We start from the raw sequence: 25,014 nt of genomic DNA, 5'->3' as shown, positions 1-25,014 counted from the left end.
AGGTGTTTCGGATCATGTACCAATGTATTTAGTGTTAGAATCAAGGGTAGTGCATGTCACTTGCGCATGGATCCATTTTTGTTGGGGGATAGTAAATTTGTTGAGTATGTTACAAGAGAGTTCAGGGCCTTTTGGGATATCAATTCAGGTACGGTTAGTAATCCGGCAATGCTTTGGGAGGCCACTAAGGCATATTTACGAGGTCTGATCATTTCATATTCATTGACTAGAAAGAGGCAGAGGGAGGAGCAGCAACGGATGCTGGAGGCCTGGCTGAAGGTAGCTGAGAAAACCTATTATAATAGGCTGTCATTGCTTAAGCTACAGCGGGTCACAGCTCTCTGGGCTGCTCTCAACTCAATGCACACACAAGTGGCTAAATAAATCTCCTTTGCCAAACAAAGACGGTTTGAATTTGGAGATAAGCCTGGGTAGATATCTGACTTATTTGACTAGGAGGAAAAAAGCTTTCCAATCTATTATGTCTGTTAGGGAGAAGGCTGGTACGATTACCCGCGAATTGAAGAAGATCAATGTTAGGTTTAGGGATTATTTTGCAGAGCTATATCGGTTGGGGCCGGGGGGGTGCAGAAACAATAAGGCATCTCCAGGGTGGCAAAGTGCCAGGGCCAGATGGATTGCCAAGTGAATTCTATAAGGAATTCATAAACATGTTAGTGGAGCCACTTCTGGGGAAGTACAAATATTCTTATATACAGGATCGTCTGCCGCCTACTCTTAGAGAGGCTAATATCTCCCTAATTTTAAAGAAAGGGGAGGACCCAAAGAATGTGCTTCATATTGACCAATTTCACTGTTGAACATAGATTTCAAAATTTTATCCAAGATGCTGGTTCTGAGGTTGGAGAAGGTCCTGCCCCATATTATAAAAGAAGACCAGACTGGCTTTGTGAAGGGCCATAGCTCCTCCAACAATATTAGGAGAGTACTGAACACAGTACAAGTATGCCAGCAAAGATTGATTCCTGGTTTAGTGGTCCCCCTAGATGCAAAAGAGGCATTTGATCGGATAGAATGGCCATATCTATTTCAGGTCCTAGAGCGTTTTGATTTGGGGGGATCCTTTGTCAGATGGGCAGCAGTACTGTATAATGATCCTAAGGCGGCAATCATTACAAATGGTATTAAGTCAAATAACTTTAATTTTGAAATAGGTAGTCGACAGGAGTGTCCTTTATCACCGCTGATATTTATCTTGGCAATTGAACTGTTTGTCAAAACTATCAGGGGGGATCCTGAAATAGTATCACCAAAGGTGGGAATGGGGGAACATAAAATCACCCTATATGCTGACGACGTGCTTTTATTTTCGGCCAATGCGGAGAAGTCTGTTCCTCGAATGATTTAAACAATTAATTCATATGGTGGTTTCTTGGGTTACAGGACCAATTTTACAAAATCAGAAGCCATAAGTAGGGGAATTAGTGGAGGTACCTAATCTGAAGGATGGAGAAAGTGAGGACTGCAGATGCTGGAGATCAGAGCTGAAAAATGTGTTGCTGGAAAAGCGCAGCAGGTCAGGCAGCATCCAAGGAGCAGGAGAATCGACGGTTCGGACATAAGCCCTTCTTCAGGAATGAAGAAGGGCTTATGCCCGAAACGTCGATTCTCCTGCTCCTTGGATGCTGCCTGACCTGCTGCGCTTTTCCATCAACACATTGTTCAGCTCTAATCTGAAGGATGGAATGCAATTCCTGTTTACATGGTCGCCAAAAGGTTTTGTTGTATTTGGGAATTTTTATTACTCCCTCCTTCCACCAACTGTATAAAGTTAACTATGTACAACTACTAGAGAGGATAAAACAGGATTTGCAGTGGCGGGAGGGGTTACCGTTAACATGGTTGGGCCGAATAGACCTGATTAAGATGAATGTTCTTCCTTGACTGCTGTACCCATGAGAACGCTCCCGTTGTTGTTACTAAGACAAGTGTTATAGAGGCTCAGTGGTTGGCTAGGGTCCTTTATTTGGTGCCACAGGCGCCCTCTAATTAATTTCACTAAATTGTAGCTTTTGCAGGCTGAGGGAGAGGTGGATCTTCTGGATTTGAAGAAATACTAAATAAGTGCTCTGTTAACATATGTTGGTGACTGGCTATGGGGGAATTCGGAGTCGATTTGGCTTGATATTAAAGCCTCAACGTCGAGATATCCTTTAATTAATTTATTATTCATGGACAAGATGAAATCCGTGACCCAACAGTGTAAAAGTCCAATTATATTAAATACCATAAAAGCCTGGAGGATAATGAGGCAAGACGAAAGCAACTGGTCTAAGACTTCGCCATTTACCCCACTGGTGGGAGCTCAAAGATTTAAAGGAGCTCAATGGATTCCGGGCTTTAAGGCATGGGAGAATAAGGGAATCTTCTGTCTGTGAGACTTATTCGAGGGGGAGGTCCTGATGTCATTTAGTCAGTTAAGTCAGAAATATGGATTGTCGAATAGGGACCTTTTCCAATATTTCCAGATAAGGGACTACATACAGAAGAAAAGAATACTCCGGTATCTGGGTGCTCTTTCTGTACTTTATATCATTTACGCCCTGGGGGACATGGAAGGACTCCATAGGACGTGGAATCGAGGGCTAGGAAAGGATATTTCATGGGAGTTTTGGGAAGACATCTGGGGGAATGAAAGGAAAATCTCAGTATATAACAGAGTGCAGGCCATGCAATTGAAGATCTTACACAGGGCTCCTATAGCGCCAGAGGCTAGCTAAGTTCAAGAGAGGAGTATCGTCAGGGTGTCCCAAATGTAACATTAATATAGGCATCTCACACACTGTTACTGGTCCTGTTGTAAAATCCAGAGATACTGGAATGCTATAGTAAGGGAGCTAAAGGTCATCCTGGGGATTGAAATTAATGTAGATCCAGCATTGTTTCTTTTGGGGTTGTCAAAATTTGCCCTCTCTGGGGGAACATGGGAAGAGATTGTGTAATATTCTTACTCACTGGGCGAGGAAGAACATTCTAGTGAACTGGACATCAGAAAAACCACCAGGTGTTATGGGGTGGTGTAGGCTGGTGATGGAGCATCTCCCCCAAGACTACCTCACAAATATGGTGCACCACAAAACGGAACAGTTTTACAAGATATGGCGGCCCTTTCTCAATTATATTGACCCTGACTTATCAGTAATATTAATCAGGGCTGTGGTATAGCCATGGGAATCAGTATAGGTGCCTGTGGGCCCCAGAAGGAGGAGACTGGGGGAAAGAAAAACAGTACTGTAGATGGTGCTTCCAGGGAAGGGAGTCTCAGTGGAGGTGTGATGAGTGAGATAGAATAAAGCAGTGTGATATTATTTCATTTAAGTTATTTGAATTTAGTTTAAAGTAGTATTTATTTAATATGAATGTACTTTAGTTTACGTTTAGTAGATATGTTTGTTCTGGTAGAATAGTAGGTAGTTTATTAACAATGGTATTGTGTTATGACCTTTTTTGTACTACATTTTTTTCCTGTTTTGATGGTGTTATTCTTTTCCTTTGTAAATAAATGGTTTGTAAAATATTTAAAAAGGTTTTCAATAAAAATATTTATTTAAAAAAAAATCTTAAAGCTGGTGAGTCTTTGAATAGCAAGTTTTGTGATGCAGCTTTAAGAAAAATAATGATGTTATGGTCAACATGGTAATCAGAACATGAGATGCTTAGTTTTCTCCTGTTTAGATATAATGGTTTACAAGGGCTCTTGTGGGCACAGTGGCAGCAGCCCTACTTGTGAACCATAAGGCCAGATTCATGTCCCATTACTCCAGAGGAGTGATAACATCGCTGAACAGACTGATCAGGAAATATTAAAAATGGTTCAGCAGTTAGAAGGGATACCAAGGTGACAAAACCGATTGGCTAGATTGGCATATAAATATACAGATGTATCATTAAGGTCTCTCTTTGCTTGGTTTGGGGAAAAGTCAAAGTAGTAATCAAGACAGAAAGTTAGGAGTGGGCACTTGCTAGTATGTTAGCATTTGTTTGGGACATTGCTGTCAATGGGTATTTTCCTTTGTTGAGGATTTACAGTTGGAACACAAAGATGACTTAGGCAATTGCTACAAGTTAAGATCTTCCCCAGAATCCAGTTTCCAGAAATCAGTATTAGGGATAAATAAATTGACTCAATATATTGAGTGCACTTAACAATACACCAAGAGAGAAACACTCCATTTTAACCAATTACACTGATGAGAAACTTCAGCACCTAAAGCTAGATTGGGAGCTTTTGGGTTCAAAAGGGATCCACAAGATTTGAAGTTTTAAAACTATAAAGAGGTTTTTATGTATCTTACCATTAAACTCTTGAAAGATTCTGCAAGTCAAGAGACAGAATCAGGGAGCTAGGAAGAGAAGACCCTGAAATCCCAGGGTTCATGGGAAGTTGGACTGACAATCGTAGAGCTGTACAGCATGCAAAGATACCCTTCGGCTCAACTCGTCCGCACTGACCAGATATCCTGAATTAATTTAGTCCCATTTGGCAACACTTGGCCCATATCCCTCTAAACCCTTCCTATTCATATACCCATCCAGATGCCTTTTAAATACTGCAATTTTACTGGCCTCCTGTAGTTCCTCTGGCAGCTCATTCCATACATGCACCACACTCTGCGTGAAAACGTTGCCCCTTAAGTCCCTTTAAATCTTCCCTCTCATCTTAAACCTATGCCCTCTAGTTCTGGACTCTCCCACGCCAGGGATAAGACCTTGTCTATTTACCCTATCCATGCTCCTCATGATTTTATAAACCTCTTTAAGGTCAGCCCTCAGACTCCAACGTTCCAAGGACAACAGCCCCAGCCTATTAAGCATCTCCCTATCGCTCATATCCTCCAACCCTGTCAACATCCTTGTAAGTCTATGTTGAAATGGTACATCATGCACACCTCAACTAGTGAAATGTTAAGTATAGTTTATGGTTTAGTATAGAGTCGAAGTTCCTACATACTGGAATTGCTTGGTTGGGGGCACTGCTGGATTTCAAGGACAAGTCTAAAATTGCTAAAATTAGTGCGTTGGGACATTTCTTGATACCATTTGGAGTGAATCAAATTGGCTGAAGACTATGTCTAAAACACTGTAGACCTTTTTGAAGATGACGGAGGTCAGGATGACAGTAAAAAGAAAATGCACATTTACATTTTAGACTGAAGCTTTGAAAGGTCTAATTTTTGAATATTTAATTCTAAAGTGAACTTGATTAACATAAGAATACATGAGGAAACAGAATTCAAAACTGCTAAATCTGATAAAGAGGAGTTAATTGAGGAGTGAAATAAAAAAAACCAAATGTGAAATCTCAATGATTCAGTTCATCAGCAAAATTTAACCAGTCATTTGCCTGAACATATGGCAAGTATCGGGGGAAAGGGAAAACTGCTAAAGTTTGTTCAATATACACCTTTAGACAATTATGTGACAACTGTGACTCAGTTGCCTCAGTGTCACAGGCTGTGGGTTCAACTCCCATTCCAGGGCTTGAATGTAACATCAATACTCCAATGCAGTACCAAGGAAGTGCTACACTCTCAGATACAGACTTTTGAATGAGGAGTTAAACAGAGATCTGATTTGCCCACTCAGGTAGACGTATATCCTTGTCAAAACCTATCCCTCAAGTAATATCAGAAAACCAGATTCTCTGGTCATTGTAACTGCAATTGAAAAGTTGCTGTTTGCAAACTGGCTGCTGCAAAACCTATAACACAAAAATACACTGGAACACGTGACTGTGAAAGGTGCCACAGTCCTCCATCCTATCTGTGCTGCTTTCATTCTGACTCTGGCTCACACTATTCATTCATTGAGATTACATTTTCCTCCAAGGAATAACACTACAGTACTTTGAAAATAGAGTTAAAAATCACTCAACGCCAAGTCATAGTCCAACAGGTTTATTTGGAAGCACTAGCTTTCAGAGCGCTGCTCCTTCATCAGGTGGTTGGTGAAGGAGCAACCACCTGATGAAGGAGCAGAACTCCGAAAGCCAGTGATTCCAAATAAACCTGCTAGACTATAATCTGGTGTTGAATGATTTTTACCTTTGTGAACCCCAGTCCAACACCGGCACTTCCAAATCTTGAAAACAGATGAAACAGATAAGCATCGGGGAAATATTTACCTGGCCTTTACCAGGATTGTCCTTTGGGACAAGCAGAGACATAACTGGTCCAAACTTCTGGCATTCTTCCCTCACATCTTCCACAACATCTGTTTGGAAAAGAAAGCTGAGTTTTAAATTAAATTCAAATATAGCAATGTAAAAAGACAATAAGCATTCATAGAATGGAAGCAGATCATTCAGTTCATCGAGTCCACACTGAGCCTCTGAAGAGCATCCCACCCAAACACAACTCCTCACCCTAACCTTGTAACCCTGCATTTCCCATGGTAAACCACCAAGCCTGTACATCCCTGGATACCATGGGCAAGTCTGCATGGCCATTCCACATAATCTGCACGTCTATGGACTGTGGAGCACCAGCAGGAAACCCATGCAGCCACAGATTGTCGCCACAGGGTGGAATCACACCTGGGTCCCTGGTGCTGAGAGGCAGCAGTGCTAACCAATAAGCCACCATGATGCCCCCATTCAAGCTGACCAAGTCAAAGCTTATTTCTTTCCAGGCAACATACTTGTTTTGAAAATATCTGATGTAAGTAGAAAAAGTAACACCAACTGACCTTCATATTCTTCACACTGAAGATGGCTATCATCAATAACATTGAGTAGTCTCAGCACTGGTGTTGGAAGCATAACCAAATCTTCAATATGAGGTGCTAATAGTAAAAATTAACATAGTGAGCACTTCATTTTAGCTATTTCAATGTAAATTAAAAATATAAAAGAAAAAGTTCATTTTTTTCCCCAACAATAAGGCATTATACTACAACTAAACAATATTGAGAATTGGTTATGAAATTTTGTCCGAAGATTCTTCCCAAATGAAAAAGGGCAAGACAAAGCGGTCTCAAACACCAGTGAAGTTTTGCAAAGCACACTAATGTCCATTTTTACTGAGCAGTGGGAAGCAGAGATTTGCATATTTTAGTTTTGCAATAATGCGTTGATGCATGTTGCATATGTTATAAAGACTGGAGGTAGAAATTTTACTTAATGTGCACCAGGCATAATCTGCAGCATAGATAGAACCAAAGACATTTCAAACATCTGTAACGAGAAACAGGTCTCTCTCCTTCACTCTACCACTATTCTCCAATATGTTCATCAATGCCAACAATGTATAAAAATACAAGGTACATAAAGATCAGATCTCCAAGTTTCATGGCTCCAACACAATTCACAATTTATTCATGTTACACGTAAACTGTCATTACACATCTGTGTATAAAATTGTAAAATTCTGGATTTTGGACTCAAAAAAAAATATGAAACGTAGAACACTGAACTTACCAAAGGGAATGCTGAAGAAAGGGTTGTATAAAGCATGTTCTGCTGTAGTTCTGTGTGCTGGATCATCATGAAGCATACTATAATTTAAATATTGGAAGGAGCAAAAAAACTGTCAAATATATAAACAGAGTACATAATTTAATAGACTTTTTAAAAAATTAATTAGCGTAAGCCATCATTTTCTTGTATTCACAGTGATGTACTTTTAATTTTTTTATATCACTTTCGATTTCTGCTAATGTAATAGAAATAATTTCTGTACTACAACTTAATTGCTACTATACTTGCCATATTGAAACACAGCATTCCATTAAGATTAAAACAGATCTAATACTGATTTATTCCTAATATGTAAAAATAAAAACTACTTATGACTATTTATGCAAACCATCACAACTTGGGATTTCATTAGTAAGCCTGCTTCAATTAAATGACTGTTGATTATGAAGACATTCCATATTTAATTTGAAGACGTGTTTTGAAGGACTGTGGAAAAATTTATCAACTTCAAGTTTTGTGGAGAATTTTGAATTGGTTTCTTTAAGAAGTCACAGAGTTCATTATGGACATGGAGATTTTTAAAAACGCGTTTTCCATGATAATGCCTGGTTGTTGGAGGCCATCTGCTGGGAGATGCTTGGGGTTTGTTCTGATCTTCAGTTGGGAGAAAAGAAAATGTGGAAGTAGGGCCTACTCAACTGCTCTCGTCTTGCTGAACAAAAAAATACTTGAGAATTTAGGATAAAAGCTATTTGTTCTTCCAGAAACATTACTGAAAGAACTTCTCAATATTGTATTTCCTGAACAAGGATTTCAGTGGCAGATGCACATGTTTAGTGACCTGTCCTTAAGTAACAGACCATTGGAGTGAAAGACATGAACATAAAACATCGGACCTTTTCTCTCATTGAGCAGTAAAATCCATCAGCTAAAGAGTTTTTCAGAAAGCCAAACTTTGCAAGAAAAATGTTATTCTTTACCTTGTATGTCAGAGCACGTTTTTGGGTTATTTACAGCAATGCAGAATGACGCAAACAGCACATGGTCAATTCCTGCTGTTTGCATCCTCCTGCTGAGGTTACTACGAAAGTCCGACTTCTCAATCTCACGCCTTGCCTGAGATGTCCTGCTGTTCAGGTTAAGCTCACCAGCGCTTTTCTTTCTTTAATGAAAGAGTAGCCCTATGGTCCTCTGAGACTGTGGCGACATTATCTTTAAGAGGGTTACATATATATACTTACACATTCCTTTTCCCACTCATATACCTAACAATTCCTGTACTCAAGTAACTTAGATAAATGCATGTGCATATATGTGACTGTACATTAGCCAGTCTGCATCTTCATTGACTAAGTATTGTTCTGAATAAAAAAAATTGTGTAAATTAACATGATTGAGCGATCTTTTTATTAAACCTTGATGTAGATAAGGTCTTTAATTAAGCATTTTCGTAGCTGAGAAAAATATTTTTATATTACATTGTGATCCATGAGTTATGGGACAAGAGCAACAGCTCTTCCAGCGCTGGTCATAACAGTTACATTTAAACCCCTGCAAGTGAAAGGTGTCACATTGTGCCTGTGATTAGTCCAACTCAAATGGAAAGTCCATGTTCCGGAGCAGCTATACAGATTTTTTAAATGAGACAATCAATCAGTTACAAGCCAAAAGCATGGAGAGGATAGTTAAAAAGTAGACTTTACAATTCGAAGTTACTCAGAAGTGAAACCAAAAATAACAAGTTAGGCTCCTGACAAGACTAGACATACAGCTCACTATATATTAATTTTGAACAAGATAAATTTTATGCAGTGGGCTTTGGCTTTTGTTTGCCTCCTATCTGTTAAGTTAGTTTAACTTTTCATATCAAGACTTGTCTGACCAATGTTTAGTTTCAGTCTGTCTTCAGCAGGACTGAAATAGCAGAGTAAGGACTCATAAGGGATACAATGTCCAGTTCAATTTCAAAAGGACCTATCAATACTCGTCAGAGATGTCCTATGGTACAATGAGTTCTAGACTATTGTAGTCCAGGCCCATCACTGGAGTGTCAAGTACTGCTGAACCCAAGAGAACATTTAAACATCTGGTAGGTTCACAACTTAAACATCACTTTTGTAACATGTCTGCTTTGACAGTCCTGCAAATGTTGGCTACATTCCTGAAGCAATGTGCTTAGATTTTAATGGTACGTTATGCATTTCGACATATGTTATTGAGTCAGAGTCCTTACAATATAAATTCTTCCTTTTCTTCATTAAATTATGATTTAATTATAAATGTAATATTCACAAACAATAACTTCACTTCAAGTACTTATTGTATCTGAAATAACTTAAGTCAATTTAAGATGCACTAAGGGTGTCAACACTAGCACTGTTAACAGAGTGTTAAGTTCTAGGTTATAGACCTACCCCAGGTTTAGTGAGCATGTAATCTAGGCTGACACACAACAATAAAAAAAAGAGTAATTGCAATTCTATTGGGAGTTTCACTTTGCATACAGGTTTTTTTCAAGAGCAATAGCTTTATTTTGGATAAAATCAACAGTGAGCATTTTTTTTACATTAATGTTGCTCTCCCTCATTTATGAGATGTTGCTGCATACCTAATTATCAACAAATTGCTGCACTTCAAATATTTGTGAAGCATTGGGATGTTTAATGAACAGGCTACTTAAAAAGATGCATTTTCTTGCCCACTGTGAATGCCTGCGAAAATTAACACTCTGGCTAAACAAACATCAGTAGTAGTTCTATGAAGCTTAAAAGCTTACATGCCTCCCTTTTCCACTCATACACCTAACAATCCCAGTTCTCAAACAACTTTGATAAATGCATATGCATGTATGTGCCTGTGGAGAGTAAAGAAATATTAACCAATTTTCAGAAAAAAATTGTAATGTTCAAGATGCTTAATAAGTATAATTAACCTTTTGATAACATCTCTGAGGTGATAAACTGGGATAGCCGAGTATACCATATCTTTACTTGCAAAAATGGAATCGATGATGGCAGAACTGTTTGCCTAGATAGAATAAAATGGAAACATTTAGATCATAGCAAAAGTCCCAAATGTAATCAAAATGGTGCAATTAGATTATTAATCTTAGAAAGATTGTGGAAGAGTTTTTTTTCTGGTGTTATGGCCCCATAGTTTGGGTTGATAGCCAATTGGGAATATAATTGTTTTTACAGAAAAGGCAAAATTGAATGAGCTTACAGAAAATACACAACAAAGGCAGAAATAAATTTTGAACAATCCTATTACAAACCCTGTCACAATATGGCATGAAATGTTAATACAAAAGGTTAACTTTTCAGTCTAAAACTGTAATTGTGAAACCGTCATGTTAAAGTTTGAACATCAGGATATTTGATTGCATGGAACTTGAGTATTACTGAGAAAAGACATTTTGTCTGAGTTTTTTGCCTTACATTCTTCAGACAACATTGTAAGAACAGCAAATTAAGAGGAATGAAACTTCTAATATCATTTCTAACCTGAAGGGATGGGTAGTTTAACGACCCTAACACTTGTGCCAATGCAGTTCTAACAAGCTACTAAGAGGTTCATTGCGCCAGTGACTTTTAAAAAATTCCTTCTGAAATTTCAGTTCTCACTTCGGTGACGTGGAGTTCAAAAATTGGAATGAGTTTGTTACAATTTTGTCATACAAACTTTGTATCATCTCATTACTGTAACATTAATTCAGGATTAACCAAGAAAAGATTTTACTGCTGAGGTGGTACAAATGGCTTGGATTTCAGTCAGCTTCAAAACGGACAAAAACCGAGTAATCATTATTGCTAACTCAAAGGATTTTCACATATCCAGCAGCAGGATAAGCAGCCAAACGAAAAGATTTCCTTTTGCTCAAACTGCAAATTAGCAAGTAATTTTTAATTAAATAGAGCAAAAAAAATTTAGTGCAAATATATATGGGATTAACAAGCAACTGAAATTTTGGGCGGCACGGTGGCACAGTGGTTAGCACTGCTGCCTCACAGTGCCAGAGACCCGGGTTCAATTCCCGACTCAGTTGCTCAAACTGCAAATTAGCAAGTAATTTTTAATTAAATAGAGCAAAAAACTTTAAATAGAGCAAAAAAAATTTAGTGCAAATATATATGGGATTAACAAGCAACTGAAATAGCATAAACTTAAAATTCAAACCTGAAGTTTATCATAATGGAGAGATTTGAAATACAAATAAATTTTGTTTTATAGAGGCAGTGAGGCTTTTCATGTCTGTTTACAAACTTTTAACCAATTATAGATTTATGTTACCACCAGAATACATCTCACTGAACAAGCATTGATATCATGACAGCATAGCACAAATGGGAAGATTTTAGTCAGTTCAATGATTTTGAATAGTTGGATTCTTGGGACATAAACAGTACACCCACTGCAGAATCACTATATCACTGACAACTTCTACATTTCTATATTTAACACTAGACATGTGGACTCCAGACTTTGCTGTCAGTTTCAGGAGAATCATGGAGGCAAAAGTCAACAATCCCAGCCCTATTACTACCACAATATCTGACTATTATCTTGACGGGAGGAAAGGTGGCCCATGATGCAACACTGGGAGAATGAGATCCATGCTTGGATCCCTGTCACAATTTTATAGATCTCTAATTTTAAAATGGAACTGAATTTGGATAAAGTAACTGCAGTCAGTGGAGTCTTGAGTGCTCTGCTCTACTTCAGCCTGGGATCTCAAATTTTAATTCTGCAGTTTTGATTGGTTACAAATTTCTGGATGTACAATAAACTGTAAACAAAGATGTATTTTGCTTAAGCAAAAATACACACATATAAAATATTTTATTTCGATCAGAAAATGGATTGCTTAAAGGTCTTGCATAATTTTAATTTTAGATTAATTATTAGATTCCCTACAGTGTGGAAACAGGCCCTTCAGCCTAGCCAGTCCACATCGACCCTCCGAAGAGTAACCCACCCAGACCCATTTCCCTCTGACTAATGCATCTAAGTTTAGCGTGACCAATTCACCTGACCTGCACATCTTTGGAATGTGGGAGGAAACCAGAGCACCCGGAGAAAACCCACACAGGCACGAGGAGAATGTGCAAACTCCACACAGACAGTCACCTGAGGCTAGAATAGAACCTGGGACCCTGCTAACCACTGAGCCACTGTGCTGGGAAAGCAATAAGGTAAAGCTAATTTATTTCCTGGTGTGTGACAGGCTAATTTTCACAATTATTTAATGTACATTTTGTGCCCACCCAATATTAGATCAGTGTAGTCAACTATTGAAGAAAACTGTATGTATTTTGAAAGCGACCACTGGAATCAGTCAGCCAGCTAACAACATAGAAGCTTTTTAAACATCCATTGTCCATCACAATACGTGGGTTATACTCCATCTGTAAATTTGTGGCTATTTGCACAAATTTGGTAACCATATGAAGCTGAAGGAAAATGAAATGGTGCTTCCTTTCTTCTCTCATCCCTAAATTCTCAATCACTATGAACATTGCTTTATAAACTGACTATATGATGAGAAGATAGATTACATAAAACTTACAGCACAGAACTCAGACAATTGGTCCAATTGGCCTTTGCTGGTTTATATAAAATGTCAATTTCTGAACGGATATAAAGCACTTCCATTTCAAATTTGTGTTATACAGATCGTTTAATACAGACTGTAAAACTGCTATTGCCTAGATATTGTACAATAAATGGTTTGATTCTCACCTTCCACTGTGGAGATTTGATAGTCTCTTTCAGTTTTATTCCCGAGAACATCTCCAGCAAAATTATTCCAAGGCTCCAGATATCAACTGCAGTTGTACATTCTGTGTTGCTTTCCATGCCCATCTGTGCTAGCATGTTATGTAGCTCCGCTTCAGGAGATCTATAACCATCTGTCTGAATATATTTTACATCCTGTATAGTGTGGACAAAGAATGAAGAACCATCTTAAAAGTACATTCAAGTGAATGTAGTCATTCTAGTCTCAAAAGGGTTAAACAGATGATTTCAAACAACCTTTTACACAACCTATTGGGTTTCTATGTTTTGATAATGTTTCTATGAATCATCATGGGGCTTCTGTTAGACATTAGGCTGCCAAGTAAATGCAGGTAGTACTGAAGGGTTTTAAGAAAAAACATATTTCCCATGAAATTAACTGTTTATATGCCAAATATTTAATGCCAAGTAATTAATCATACAACAATATGACACTATCACCACAGAGTGGAAGGGAGGGTGGGATCAGATTTTCATCATTTAACTGGAAATAATGTCACTTAGTTTTTCAGGAATGTGAATGGTAGCTCACATACTGTTTACTAAAGGACAAGGATGAGTTCATGTTTGCTGTAATTCTATCCATGAGGCAAGAAGATTTGGACATTTTAAAAATTCCAAAATGTTTCCTTGTCACATTCAGAATTAAGGATAAAGAAGGGAATATATGCTTTGAGTGAAGTGGATAGAGGGTGAAGTACAAGAAAGATTGGTACTTGATAGCAGCTTTTATAACATCATAATGTGCGTTCCAGCTAATGAATACTTTGGAAGTGTGGTCACTGTTGTAATGTAGGAAGCACTGCAGCCAATTGGCACTCAGCAAGCTCACTCAAACAATATCACAATGAAATAATCCGTTTTGGTGATTTTGGTTCCTTTCTCGCACATACGTGGAATGAATTGCCAGAGGATGTGGTAGATACACGCAGTTACAACATTTAAAAGACATATGGGCATGAATTCGAAAGGTTTAGAAGGATACGGGTCATATGCATGAAAATGGAGCTAATTTAGTTTCAGGAAACTAGGTTGGCATGGATGAGTTGGACCGAAGGTCTGCATCCATGCTGTACGAAGGTATCCATCAGTTAAAGTTTAAACCGTTTGCATATAGTGTTACAATTTTACTTGGAGAATACATTATCTCTCACTGTTGCATTGTTGATTTGCAAGTTTCCTCCAGACTTAAATATCTGGTTAGCAGAATTCAAATTGTTCATAGGCACCATTTCATTCACACAGATGTCCATTTTCAAAGGAGATAATTATACAAATGATTAACACAACAATCAATTGAAACCATTATGCTTCATGGAATATCATGAACAATAAATCTTGTTGCTGTCAGTTGGTCAACATAATACTGTGCCCTCTGAATTGCCAGCTCCCAATACCACTAGGTTTTCTAACTTGTTATTTACACCACTACAAAGTGCTAAAATCATAGTGAATACTTATTTACAACTGCAAGTGATTGCTGAATTCTATATGACTTAAGCAGCTATGGGAACTATAAAGCTTTGTATTTCAATGCAATTCTAGAAATTTGGTTTCATGAATCATTAACCTGCAGAAATCTTGGCAGTTTCGAAGTGATGATAAGCACAGTAACACATTCCCTGACATCCTGCCAGTACGTTTCTGCAGCTCAACATACTGTAGAGGAAGAAATGATGGATAGGGTGAACTTCTCTGGGAAAAAAAACAGGAACTGGATTGAAATGAACACACCTATGTTTAATCACTCTGGTTACATGCTATTTTTGAGATTTGTGGTTCAGGTTGTAAGTTTGCTCACTGAGCTGGAAGGTTTGTTCTCAGACTTTTCATCACCATGCTAGGTAACATCAGTGAACTAGGAGAAAGTGAGGACTGCAGATGCTGGAGATCAGAGCTGAAAAATGTGTTGCTGGAAAAGCGCAGCAGGTCAGGCAGCATCCAAGGAGGAGAATCGACGTTTCGGGCATAAGCCCTTCTTCAGGAATGATTCCTGAAGAAGGGCTTTTGCCCGAAACATCGATTCTCCTGCTCCTTGGATGCTGCCTGACCTGCTGCGCTTTTCCAGCAACACATTTTTCAGCACCATCAGTGAACCTCCAGTGAAGTGCTAGTGTTCTGTCCTGTTTTCTATTTACGTGTCTGTTAAGGTGGGTGATATCATTTCTGGTCCTTTTTCTTAAAGATTGGTAAATAGGGTCAAAATTGATGTGTTTATTGGAGTTCTGGTTTGAATGCCAGGTCTTTAGGAATTCCCATGTGTGTCTCTGTTTAGCCTGACCTAGGATGGATACGCTGTCCCAGTTGAAGTGGTGTCCTTCTTCATCTGTATGTAAGGATACTAGTGATAGTGGGTCATATGTTTTGGTGGCTAGTTGGTGTTTGTGTATCCTGGTGTATAGTTTTCTGCCTGTCTGTTTGATGTAGTGTTTGTTACAGTCCTTGCACAGTATTTTGTAAATGACATTAGTTTTTCCGGTTGTTGGTATAGGATCCTTTAGGTTCATCAGTAGCTGTTTCCGTGTGTTGGTAGGTTTGTGGGCTACCATGATGCCAAGGGATCAGAGTAGTCTGGTTGTCATCTCCAAAATGTCTTTTATGTATGGTAGTGTAACTAGGATTTCTGGGCATAGTGTGTCTACTTGTTTGGGTTTGGTGTTTAAGAATCGGTGGACTGGGTTTATCAAGTACCCGTTGTTCCTGAATATGCTATGAGTATTTTTCTTCTGCTGCTCGTAATTCCTGGGTGCTGCAGTGTTGTGGCCCATTTAAATAACATGCTGATGCTGTACCGTTTGTGGGTCGGGATGATTGCTTCTATAGTTAAGTCTCTGGTCTGTGTGTGTCGCTTTCCTGAAAACGCTGATCTGCAGGACTTTGACTGGGACAACACATCTATCCTAGGGCAGGCTAAACAAAGACACGCATGGGAATTCCTAGAGGCCTGGCATTCAAACTGGAATGTCATCAATAAACACATCAATTTGGACCCCATTTACCAACGTCTGAGAAAAAGAACTGGAAATGACATTACCCACCTTATCTGACCAAGACACACAAATAGAAAGCGGAACAGAACACCAACGCTTCACCAGCAGCTCACTAATGATGCCACATGGCGTGGTGACGAAACAGCTGAAAACAAACCTCCCAGCTCAGTGTGAAAACTTAACTGAGTCCAGATACATTAATAGCACTGAGCAAGACTTTTTTAATCTTGTGTTTTAGCATACATTCTCATGAGGGGCATGAATAGGGTAAATTAGAAAGTCTTTTTCCCTGGGGTGGGGGGGGGGGGGGGGGGAGTCCAGAACTAGAGGGCATAGGTTTAGGGTGAGAGGGGAAAGTTTAAAAAAGGGACCTAAAGGACAACATTTTCACACAGAGGATGGTGCGTGTATGGAATGAGCTGCCAGAGGAAGTGGTAGAAGCTGGTACAATTGCAACATTTAAAAGTCATCTGGATGGGTATATGAATAGGAAGGGTTTAGACGGATCTGGGCAAAGTGCTAGCAAATGGGACTATTTATTTAGGATATCTGGTCTGCATGGACGAATAGGACTGAAGGGTCTGTTTCCGTGCTGTACTTCTGAAACTCCGCTCCGATATTAATGGATCTTGTTTCACAAGTTACCTGATTGCCTTCTTGGAAACTGAGGCCAAAGTCAATGAGTTTAAAGCACTCATCCTCCGCACTCCACAGTATATTACATGGTTTGAGATCTGCATGCACGTAACCCTCTCGGTGAATAAAAGCTAATGCATTGAGTACATCCCGTGCACAGTGCTGGATCATCCACATTGAATGGCCTCGATTAATGGAGTGTAGCAGCAGCTCTGAGACACTGACATCCAACAATTCCAGCAAAATGCAGTTACAACGTTGGTTTGTGTAGGACATGTTGGAAAATCTCCCATATAAAGTCACTGGAAGCAAAAAGCATAAAATAAAAATTAAAACACAGAGCAATAAGAAATGTGATTAGAGCTTGTTGGTGTCTACTAACTATTAGCTGCAACTACTCTTTTGTAACAACAGGGAACATAGGAAAGTATTTGTACATTGTCTGGTGATCATTTCAAGCACAGTATTTTTAAATCTACTCAACCTAGAAGACCTGTTACTACGACAATTTGGGATAATGTTTGCTAACAATGGATTTTGTATAAATGACCATCTCAAACCATTTCAGTTTTGTTGAAAACCTCTACAGTCAATGTGCATCAGGAAGTGAGCTGAATACCATATTAACCTGTCAGTAACATCATGTGAAGGCAGAATGTTGGCTAAGACACCATGGTAACTTCCCTGTCTCCTCTTGAAAATACATTAAGATGTTTATTCCCCCACTTTGGTGGCTGTTTAGTGTCTCTGACAGTATAGCCTATCTGCACTGCTCAAATTTCTATCCTGCAATGAGGCATTAACTTAGATAAACCTATGAGAAAGAACTGATATTAGCTTACAACCCTTATTTAATTTATGAAGAATCTAAATTGAGATGATTACTTCACTTTAAATATATTCATCTAACAAAGGGTTCTTCATATCATACCCCCTCTCGTATTTTAGAACTTCTTTTTCCTATATATTCCCAACTAGAATCAGTTGCTAATGCTTGCAGTTCTGTCACAACCAAGGAATTCTGTATGGCCATCTCTCAAATGTTAAACTTAAACTAGGCAAGTATATACAATCCTAAAGTAATTTAGAAATCCTCCTGTTATTTCTCTCTCAAATTCCCTCTCAACAAAATAATTAGTCATACATTTAATTCATTGTTTGCTGAATCCTAGTACCCCACTTGCTTTTATAACATCAGTGATCACATTTCAAAAAACTTTCAGATGACATTGTTATCCTACCAACAAACGTACTTTCTTTGAAAGTGGCACCTTGAAAAAGACTAATTGGTTTACTCCCTATTCATTTTGCTTAGGCCTTTTAAGCATTTATGTACTATGCCTCAGAAGGTAGTGATGGCGGAGTCATTAATTCTAAGGCAGCAAGGGATTGATTCTCTTGCCTAGCAGAAAGTAAAATTATTGCAGATAGATAGAAAACTGGAATTAAGAACACAAAAGGCAGAGCAGCCTTCAAAAGCCAAATACTCAACTACTGTTCCTAATATTTAATGTGTATTTACACAGGATGTCAAGAGTTGAGTGCGTAGTGCTGGAAAAGCACAGCAGTTCAGGCAGCATCTGAGGATCAGGAGAATCAAGATTTTGGGCATCAGCCCTTCATCAGGAAGCCTGCTATTCTCACAATCAATTCCATGTAAAACATCAAGGATCTGGCTCTCCTCACCCTCTACTGCTATGGGAATAACGTGCACGTAACTTTTTTTTAATCTGCGCCTGTATTTCTTTTTTTGTTAACCTAAAATATTATCTGAAATTTGGTCCAATTATCATTTTTTCCTTCATGCTTTTTTTCTCTCAATCCTTTTCACTTTTATTAATCTCAATTGCTACTTCCTGGCTCAGCACATTCATCTTTTGGATTCTGTAAGCAATGCCAATTTAGCCTCGTCAGATGACAGAGCATTATTGAAAAGCACACTATTATTAAGCTCAACAGCAAAGTGGCTGCTCTTGCAGAGGTGGCATGAACATAATGGGTTAATTGGTCAGAAGCTGTGCTGTAAAAATTACATAACGTTAGTGTGACTTGTCTACAGACATGTTGCTTATTAGGTAAGTGAACACGATGGTGATGACCACCTATTCATTGTGCACACATGAAAGCATTTTTTGGGCTGTCCTGCTATACACTTGGGACAAATTTTGTTGTAGTTAGCATAGACTATTAAAGAATATGGTACATATAACAGGTATACAGTTTTCTTGTAATGAAAGGTAGGGAACAAGTAGGTGACATGCAAAAGAATAAACTTACCGAACTAATGTTTTTCAGGTATTTACAACACCCACAGGGAGTAAAGTTTGTTAAAAATCATATCAATGCTTCCAAGATGTGAGTGCAATTCACATAACTCATGTGAATTATGCACAATTGTCCTTAGTCAATTTGCTATTCTAAGTGGGAATACCCAGTTTCAACATTCTTTGTAACAATGGTATAGGTAGTTGTTATCATCTAACTTGGTCTGAAGCAATGCCTGAGATGTAATTGAGCATGGTAACTGATGTATTAATCAGAGCTAATTTGGCATGAATTGTTTATAAAAATATGGGGAGCTAGTAACCAGTAGGGTTGAGTTTTATGGACTGAGATTAACTAAACTAACACTCTTATTAAAAGTGAGAACTTAGACTCCAAACAATAACAATGCTTATACTGTACATCCTGATGGTAACTTGTTCTCCTCAATATGATTCACCAATAAAGGATATGCACCTTTCATTCAGAATGCAGAGTCCATGGGTTGTAAATGGAGGTGCTGGGACCTGACTTCACTGGAAAATGTGAAATAATGTGGAACTAGAACCAGACTTCTATAAATATTGAGAGAGATTTCAAAGAAATGCTGCTAAATGCCTATTTACGGTTTAGCCCCATCATATTCACCAGGTAGCATAAAAACCCAGTTTTCATCTCAGGTTTTCAGTAGTTGCCAACTTAATTCTGTTAGTGGCATTTTATGTAGCAATTGTGAAAATTTATTTCAGAGAATACTGCCAGACACTTCAACCACTGTGGTTAAAGTCGAGACCAAGGATGTATTTCAAAGCACATTTTGGAAACACAAAAAAAGCTTTTTCCAGACATTGCACTGTATCCCTGAAGAAGGACTTATGCCCGAAACGTCGATTCTCCTGTTCCTTGGATGCTGCCTGACCTGCTGCGCTTTTCCAGCAACACATTTTCAGCTCTGATCTCCAGCATCTGCAGTCCTCACTTTCTCCCCATTGCACTGTATCCTGTCTGTGTCATCAATACACAATGCCATACAATGCACAGATGATTAGAACAAATGGTCCAACTGTAGAGTTAGTATTATAGGGAATCTTTCATGTTAGACAGCACAATTTTAGTGCTTCAGAAATAGAATAAACATGGTTAATTTGTACACCACTTCACTGAAAAATCACAATTCTACAAAAAATTTGAGACAGCAGAAATTAAGAATGTTATGAGGCAAATTAATTTCCAGCAGAATTGGGTGAATGTTAAGATCATCTAAATATAATTGTTACACAATCCTTTGAGGCAATGCAGGCCTTTTTAGTTGAAAATATACTCAAATGATACTGCGTAAGAATGACTGAAACCTGAAATAATTTTATCCTACATCTAGGTTTCAGATGATAGACTAAACTGATATCTCATTTATCCCCTCAGAGATATGAAAGTTTGCATGACACTATTCAAATAGGAAACCAGTTCTCCCCAGTGTTCAGGCCCATATTTTCGCAACAGCTTTAAAAAAGATCTGCTTATCTCATTTACTCTTTGCAACATTTGTTTCTTAAATTGCCACATTTCTTACATTGCGAAAAACATTTAATTGACGATAAAATGCTGAGGGCATGAAGAATACTGTAAAAATGCAAATTGTTTTTCTTTTAAAGATTGGCTGCAAACTTTATGAAGCCCATCCTCAGATTTGGATTTAACTTTTAAGATTCAAAGCAGTTTTTTTAAAGCCATACGGTTGCATGTAAGCAATTTAGAACAAAACAATGAAATTTTCATTTCCAGGGTCAAAATCTATCATACACCTGTTTAACTTGGTTTCACTTCAAAAAGATAGTCAAACAGTTTTTTTACAATTTATACTACTTTTGAATAGCTATAAACTGCTGCCTAGAAAGTTAGGTGCAGTGGAATCAGATTTTCCCAAATTGGTAACTGATACATTTCTCATGACTAAGATCTGCACTTTTGTTTTCAAATTATCTGAATGCTTTTAATAAAATAAAATGCTAACACACTCGCTGAGCTCAGTGCATAAAGTAGGAATTCAAATCAGAAACAATTACAACATCATAAGCATTTAGAGATTTAAAAACATGATGGCGCATCCCTGCTTGTTTTTTCATTTGGGCACAATCCAATTTGATATACATTCATTTATAATATTTGTAGGTGTCAAGATAAGCGTGGGAGGTATCAATTTCAATTTAGCTGGAACAAGGAAATTCCAGCCTTATAATTTGCTGGAAATAAACAGAATGAAAATCATTTATATTGCCTAATTAAAGACTAGGTCGAACGCACATAATGTACCAGCTAAAACTTAAATGAACCTGTACCTTAGTCCAAAGTCCACATACCATCTACCTTCAGTTTACTGTCTGTGAAAAGGTGAAAGATTCCACAAAAGTCAATCTTAGTATGAATCATTAAGTGAAACATCAGAATAGGTCATTCAGCCCTCAAGACTAATTTGCCATTCTCAGACATAAGCCAAAGCAATCCCAACATGATATTCACTCCAGTCATGATTTGGAGGTGCTAGTGTCAGACTGGGGTGTACAAAATTAAAAATCACACAGCACCAGGTTGTAGTCCAACAGGTTTATTTGGAAGCGCTAGCTTTCAGAGTACTGCTCCTTCATCAGGTGGTTGAAGGACTTGATGACGGAGCAGCAGTCCAAAAGCTACTGCTGCCAAATAAACCTGTTGGACTATAACCTGGTGTTGCGTGATTTTTAACTTCACTAGTCAATGGACATATGCAGAATCAAGAATTTGTTGATTAGAGTACAATTAAGGTGGTTTTGCCAAAAGTAAGAAAAAAATTGCAAAAAAAAAACAATCAGGCAGCTTCTGCGGAGAGAAACAGTTAACCTGCCAGCAAAACTTACAAATCATTCACTGAACTTGGCTGTGAACGCACGGCAACTGACAATATACCACATCTAACACACACAAATAAAAAAGCCTATCTAAGGCCTACCATCCATCACCGAAGCCTTGTGGCAAAATGTAGTCAGCGCTGCATCTGAAGGGGGAATAGCACAGGCCCCGTTCCTGGGGATGCGGCGAGATTGTTTACAAACGCTGACAGCGCCCAGGGCTGTTTCTGGCCTGAGCGCAGCCTGAACGCAGGCTAGCACAAAGCTTCCCCGATCCCGCTTACCGATATTCCTGTGGCCCTGCAGGTCTTCCAAGACCCCGCTCTCGGTCAAAAAGCCGTAGTCCGACTTGGTGTCGTGCACGAACTGTTTGACGGCCGCCCGGGCCGCCCCCGATGTCACGCGGTAGACGGCGGCCGACGACCCTTTACCGAGGCACCGCTGCGCCCGCCACAGCCGCCCGTTCGCCTGGAAGACGCCAAGCGGCGGCAGGTTGCTGCTGAGCCGCTCTTCTTCCGAGTACCAACCGCCCCCCGTATGATACCGCGGCCGGGGCCGGGGCCTAGGCCTCGGGCCCCGGGGCCTCGCTCCGACGTAGGTCGCCATTTGCCTGGAGCAGAGTTCGTTGGAAGAGGTCGGGGATGGTTAACGGTGTTATGCTGCGGGACGGCCGCTGGCTCCCGGTCCAGCTAAGATCGGCTCGACAGGCGGCCTTCCCCACCCCCACCTCTCCGGGCCTGTAAACAAGGCCACAGGCTCGCTCTCACCCCCCCACCCCGGGCAGCCGCTGGGACACGCGCATGCGCGACAGTGCTTCCTCGCCCCGCCCCCAGGCGGCGGGTAAACAAACGCGTGACGTCATCCGCCCAGCCACTGAGTTCTGATTGGATGGTCCAGCTGCCAGTCACATTGCAGGTCAGCGCCCCACAGCGCGCGGCTTCATCTTTCCCATTGAACAGGGTCCAGATTAGAAGGCGGTGCTGGAAAAGCACAGTAGGTCAGGCAGCATCCGAGGAGCAGGAAAATCGACGTTTCGGGCAAAAGCCCTTCGTCAGGAATGGAAGCAGGGAGCCTCTAGGGTGGAGAGATAAATGGCGGGGGCGGGGTGGGAAGGGGAGATTCAACAGCCCATGCTCACCCAACGTTACATTGACATAGCGCCTGTCACCCAGACAAAACACTGCCTTTCAAGACCGAGGTCGTTCTCTTCTCTTTAAAGCGCAGTCCCATCGCAAAGTACGAAATGCAGACTACCTGCCACCCTCCCACACAAAAAGGAATGTGATATGTTCGAAAGATGCTGATCGAAGGATAGATATTGGGCAGGACAGTGGATTGGTTTCCCTCCTTTTCGTAGAATTGTTACACTGCAGAAGGAAGCTATTTATTCCCTGGTGTTTGGGATATTTCTGGCTAAGTTAGCGTTTTTAGTTAAAATCACACAACATCAGGTTATTATCCAACAGGTTTATTTGGAAACACAAGCTTTAGGTGCACTGCTCCTTTTTGACATTGTCCAACAACGGCATTATTAGCATTTTAAACTATTCACTGATTGCTCTCAAGGAGAAACAAACTTGTAAGGAGATCTCAGTTATCTGTGAGAATAATAGGGTAGTTATGGTAGGGGATTTTAACTTTCCAAACATTGACTGGGACTGCCATAGTGTTAAAGGTTTAGATGGAGAGGTATTTCTTAAGTGTGTACAAGACAATTTTCTGATTCAGTATGTGGATGTACCTACCAGAGAAGGTGCAAAACTTAACCTACTCTTGGGAAATAAGGCAGGGCAGGTGACTGAGGTGTCAGTGGGGGAGCACTTTGGGGCCAGCGACCATAATTCTATTCGTTTTATAATAATGATGGTAAAGGATAGACCAAATCTAAAAGTTGAAGTTCTAAATTGGAAAAAGGCCAATTTTGATGGTTTTAGGCAAGAACTTTTGAAAGCTGATTGGAGGCAGATGTTCGCAGATAAAGGGACGGCTGGAAAATGGGAAGCCTTCAGAAATGAGATAACAAGAATCCAGAGAAAGTATATTCCTGTCAGGGTGAAAGGGAAGGCTGGTAGGTATAGGGAACGCTGGATGAATAGACAAATTGAGGGTTTGGTTAAGAAAAAGAAGGAAGCATATGTCAGGTATAGACAGGATAGATCGAGTGAATCCTAAGAAGAGTATAAAGAAAGTTAGGAGTATACTTAAGAGGGAAATCAGGAGGGCAAAACGGGGACATGAGATAGCTTTGGCAAATAGAATTAAGGAGAATCCAAAGGGTTTTTACAAATATATTAAAGTCAAAATGGTAACTAGGGAGAGAATAGGGCCCCTCAAAGATCAGAAAGGCGGCCTTTGTTTGGAGCCACAGAAAATGGGGGAGATTCTAAATGAATATTTTGCATCAATATTTACTGTGGAAAAGGATATGGAAGATATAGACTGTAGGGAAATAGATGGTGACATCTTGCAAAATGTCCAGACTACAGAGGAGGAAGTGCTGGATGTCTTGAAATGGTTAAAGGTGTATAAATCCCCAGGACCTGATCAGCTGTACTCGAGAACTCTGTGGGAAGCTAGAGAAGTGATTGCTGGGCCTCTTGCTGAGATATTTGTATCATCAATAGTCACAGGTGAGGTGCCGGAAGATTGGAGGTTGGCAAACGTGGTGCCACTGTTTAAGAAGGGCAGTAAAGACAATCTAGGGAACTATAGACCGGTGAGCCTGCCCTTGGTGGTGGGCAAGTTGTTGGAGGGAATCCTGAGGGACAGGATGTACATGTATTTGGAAAGGCAAGGACTGATTAGGGATAGTCAACATGGCTTTGTGCGTGGGAAATCATGTCTCACAAACTTGATTGAGTTTTTTGAAGAAGTAACAAAGGAGATTGATGAGGGCAGAGCAGTAGATGTGATCTAAATCGACTTCAGTCAGGCGTTCAACAATGTTCCCAATGGGATACTGGTTAGCAAGGTTAGATCTCATGGAATACAGGAAGAACTAGCCATTTGG

The 25,014-nt window shown here is 39.6% G+C and overlaps 1 protein-coding gene across 1 annotated transcript in view; it reads right to left on the bottom strand.

Annotated features, from left to right (window-relative positions):
* uhmk1 (U2AF homology motif (UHM) kinase 1) overlaps window positions 1-22,781 on the bottom strand; it is a 35,272-nt gene extending 12,491 nt beyond the window's left edge. Inside the window, exons 1-7 of the mRNA XM_043699828.1 lie at window positions 22,289-22,781; window positions 16,870-17,162; window positions 13,178-13,369; window positions 10,371-10,465; window positions 7,439-7,515; window positions 6,709-6,804; window positions 6,146-6,234 (exon numbers count right to left, since the gene is read on the bottom strand). Of these exons, the coding sequence (XP_043555763.1) occupies window positions 6,146-6,234; window positions 6,709-6,804; window positions 7,439-7,515; window positions 10,371-10,465; window positions 13,178-13,369; window positions 16,870-17,162; window positions 22,289-22,610 (1,164 nt within the window). The 5' untranslated portion in view covers window positions 22,611-22,781. The remainder of the gene's footprint in view (window positions 1-6,145; window positions 6,235-6,708; window positions 6,805-7,438; window positions 7,516-10,370; window positions 10,466-13,177; window positions 13,370-16,869; window positions 17,163-22,288) is intronic.
* Window positions 22,782-25,014: the final 2,233 nt, after the last annotated feature.

The sequence above is a fragment of the Chiloscyllium plagiosum genome, chromosome 11 (assembly GCF_004010195.1).
Source record: "Chiloscyllium plagiosum isolate BGI_BamShark_2017 chromosome 11, ASM401019v2, whole genome shotgun sequence".
Lineage (NCBI taxonomy): Eukaryota > Metazoa > Chordata > Chondrichthyes > Orectolobiformes > Hemiscylliidae > Chiloscyllium > Chiloscyllium plagiosum.
Note: the sequence above shows the minus strand (reverse complement) of the source record. Positions and strands in the feature narration are given on the sequence as shown.